At 39.7% G+C, this 4,188-nt stretch overlaps 1 protein-coding gene across 1 annotated transcript; it reads left to right on the forward strand.

The window, feature by feature from the left end:
• Positions 1-1,381: 1,381 nt before the first annotated feature.
• On the forward strand, positions 1,382-3,202 carry LOC107047509 (odorant receptor 13a). The gene is made up of 7 exons (XM_015270284.1): positions 1,382-1,958; positions 2,040-2,256; positions 2,323-2,426; positions 2,480-2,579; positions 2,637-2,747; positions 2,838-2,993; positions 3,059-3,202. The coding sequence occupies exons 1-7, from the start codon at positions 1,456-1,458 to the stop codon at positions 3,119-3,121; spliced, it is 1,254 nt and encodes a 417-aa protein (XP_015125770.1). The 5' UTR covers positions 1,382-1,455; the 3' UTR covers positions 3,122-3,202.
• Positions 3,203-4,188: the final 986 nt, after the last annotated feature.

A 4,188-nucleotide genomic window follows, 5' to 3' on the forward strand; every position in this document is an offset into this window, starting at 1 on the left:
TGACACTTTGGCCCTCGTGACCCTTGTGACCCTTTGACCGACTTTCCCCTTGAAAAAATCCGAGATCTGACACTTTGGTCCCCGGTGAAAAAAATTTTTATACAAAAATTAATATACACACCTCGTCATGGAAAACAGATCACCGTCCCCCACGTGCAGGATTGCTTTCCGAGCCGAAGGCGAGGGACGGTGATCTGTTTTCCAAGGCTCAGGCATGTAATGTACTATTTCAGTTTTCACTTCACAATAAATTGTTCAAGAGGTTTATCAGATCATGAAGAAGACGCCATCAAAATCATGAATTGAAGACGCCTACGAAACTAAACATTCAGGAGGCGATTAAAGTGCCGAGAGTGGGGGTAGTCCTCGAGCGCATGGAGCTAGAGGTATCTTATAGAGAGGTATCTTACATAAAGCCTCGCCTGTACTATGAAAATTACGGTTGTTCCTAATCACATTCCTGTTGATTCTCATTGTTTTCCACAGTATTTATCATGTTTATTTCCACAATAAATGACAAATAGTTGATAAAATTCTTATCAAAAAGAAGCACTTATTTTTTTCAGGGGGTCCCTTTTGCCCGCCGGGTCCACTTTGCCCTACCCTCCCCTACAGTTATGATTGTTGAGTCTTTTAAGGCCGAGTTGATAGCGAATGCTGCATTCCAATGCAATTGGGTGAATGAGAGCCGGAGTTTCAAGAAGCACTTGCAGCTGATCATCTTCAGTGCAAACCAAGGGGTTGCCTTCAATATTTGGGGATTTTTTTCAGTAAATTTGAATCAATTGACGCGGGTATGATCAATGTTCATCAATACTCACAAGACGGCAAATATGAAATTTAGAAGAGAATAACGTCTTTACAGATCGGAAGTATGGCCGTGAGTTTCTTCGCACTAGTCAACACTGTATCGTAAATGAAGAGGACGAATGATGCTTGTTACGGAAGCTTTCTGTTGTCTGATTCATATACAGAACCAGATATCAATGAGTTCGTTTGAAATAAAATAAAAACCCCTAAAGGCAATAAGAAATCCAAAGCCAGCGGTAAAGACCTAATTACACATTATCGCACAATCAATATAACTAGCTATAAGAGGGAAGGGAAGCCAGTTGATATCTGGACAAGCGTTTACGACCGGCCGCTCTGCCAAGTCTGCCACCACTCACCCTCCGGTGGGTGGTGGCAGACCTACCACTCCTGCATCATTGACGAGTTACCATGTATTCTTGATCAGAGATAATGTCATTCTAATGAAAGATGATTACGAATTCATAAAATGATGAGTCCATGTCACGGAGATTCATCATTTATGCATTCGGATAGGTTTGGGCGAAAAACCTCGTCAGTCTAACATCAGAAATGAATCAGACTTCACCGTTTCAGCTCAAGTTTGACCTCGAGTTCTCGCCAAGTCCCCCATAAAATCATAAAACTATAAAACATACGATCAAAATGTTCGTGAAATCGGACGATTCTGTCGACGCGGCTGAAACCGATTCTCCTATAGACTTTGCGAAATTGTTTAACGTTTGTCGTGTAACTCTACGTACACTTGGAGTATTCACTGTAGACACAATTTTCTCAAAGTCTAAGAGAAAAATTTGGGACATGAAGGCACTGTATTACGTTTTTTGGTTGTTGCCCACTTTCTTCGCCAATTTCTGTGAATTTCGGAGTGTCTTATCTTTTTGGAAGACTGATGTCTATTACGCGCTGGAAGTGACAACAGCTGTGCTGAGTGGAGTAATCGTTATGGCACAAGGATTCTTCGTATATCACTCACGAAATGACTTGTTAGAAGTAATAGCTGAACTTCGTAATCTATGGCAAAAGCAATTAGCTCTCAACATTCCAGATGTTATTGTGAAGAAAGTCAAAAGGGCGAGATTTTTCACTCAAGTTTATGCCACACTCATCATACTTCTAGCGATAACTTACTCAATTAGGCCATATCTGTATGGATGAGAAGACAATACTTAAATTGAATACATATCTTAAATTGTTGGTCTCTCAAATAATTGGCACTGTTCTTGTAGCTTACTACTCACACATGTTATATCCAGAAAAAACGAAACGTACGACATGAGTCAAACAGTTTTCCAAGCGATATATCCAGTCCAAATTGACACATTTGTTAAATATATCATATGGATAACGCTGGAAGCCCTGGTATTCGTCAATGTCTCTGCGTCATGGATAGGAGCAGACATGATCTTTCTCCAACTGGCGACCCACCTGTCCTCGCAATATCAAGTGAACCTCCATCCAATCCATGTAATCGCTATGATTACGACCATAGTAATTGTCCAATTGTTATAGATTCTCCATGACGACTTGATTGCACTTGGAACTGGGGAATCCAACCAATATACTCCGGTACAACAATTGAATACTATGGGCAAACGTCATACACACTTGTTACTGTGAGGTACAGTCGTTATGATATCTACAAATGTCATCACTTGATGGTTTTCAGATTGTCGGACAAATTCCAAAGGATATTCAGCCCTATTTTACTGGTACTCATGCTGGTGACGAGTGTCAACATTTGCATATGCATCATCAATCTTCAGGAAGTAAGATTCATTATTGATGGTGGTTGTCAAAAATCTATGGACAGATATTGTTTTCAGGAACTTATGCAACAAAATTATGCTGGGGTTAATAAATGTGCTGTGCATACTGTTATAGCTATGATCCAACCAACTATTTATTGTGTTTATGCCAATGATCTTACTGAATGGGTGTGTACATGCGATTTCTTCACAATCTGTGTCAAGATGTGGAAATCCTCTCGGAAAAAATGGTAAAACATCATCTGTACACATGTTTAGGCCGAGTTGACTGCAGTCGCGGCATATACCTGCGAATGGGTGGACAAAACCCGATATTTCAGACACTCTGTACGCCTGATCACCATGCGCGCCCAAGAAGGCTTGCAATTGCGCATTTATGGATTTTTCAGTGTAGATTTGAATCTGTTGACGCAGGTAAGTCTCAGCAGTCAATCTATTCGGCGAGAAAGCCAGAATTATAAGTATGCAATAATTCGCAGATTGGCGTTGGCGCTGCAAGATTCTTTGCGATAATCAATAATCTCTCAGGAATGGCGGAGTGAAAAAAAGGGCAGTAAAGAAAATACCTCTGATCGACTCCTGAAACGCAATTATAAATGAATGATGATACACTATTTTCTGAGTACTCATACATAGCAATAAAATTATCTCAAGAATTGACTCTGGCTCTTTATATTTTGATCATAATTCATTATTTTATATTTTGATGATGCAAGTGTCAACATTTGCATATGTATCATCAATCTTCAGGGAGTACCATTCATTATTGATGGTGGTAGATGTTGCTTTCAGGACCTTATGCCGACAAAATTATGCTGGAGTTAATAAATGTGCTGTGCATACTGTTATGGCTATGATCCGACCAGCTATTTATCATGTTTATGCCGATGATCTTACTGAATGGGTGTGTACCTGCCATTTCTTCACGATCTGTATCAAGATGTGGTAATCCTATTGTAAAAAATTGATAGAACTTCATCTGTACACATTTTTAGGCCGTGTTGACTGCAGTCGCGGCATATGCCTGCGAATGGGTGGACAAAACCCAATATTTCAGACACTCCGTACGCCTGAGAATCATAGAATTAAAAAAATTATTACTTTCCCGCAGTGCAAAAACCACGGGACGAAAGACTGAGCTAATTCTTCGGTAAGTATCTTATAACTGGAATGATGATGTCGATGAATTCGATTCAATGTAAGTTGATTCACTTTCAATAATGATTTGATCGGAAGTGAAATGATTCTCACGAACGGACAAGTTGTCAAACGGAAAAAATCTTGGGACTGACTAGAACAGTTGCAGCCCGTCTCTACCATTCCTGAATCATTGATGATTAAAGTCATGACTTCTTTATTACCTAGATAGTATTCCAATCAGACCATCATTACAGATTTATGAAATAATGGGCTGATGTCACGCAGATCTCTCATTTATTCATCTGCGCGGAATATGGAACAAATGATCAGTCTTTTATCAGAACTAGTATCAGACATGACTCAACCGTCCTACATAAAAAATCATGTTCGTGAAGAGGGAAAATCCCCGCGGAAAAAATGCGACTAATCCTACACCAAGTTTCGAACAATTATTTAACGTCTGTCGAAT

The sequence above is a fragment of the Diachasma alloeum genome, unplaced genomic scaffold (assembly GCF_001412515.2).
Source record: "Diachasma alloeum isolate Michigan unplaced genomic scaffold, Dall2.0 Dall_scaffold_62277, whole genome shotgun sequence".
Lineage (NCBI taxonomy): Eukaryota > Metazoa > Arthropoda > Insecta > Hymenoptera > Braconidae > Diachasma > Diachasma alloeum.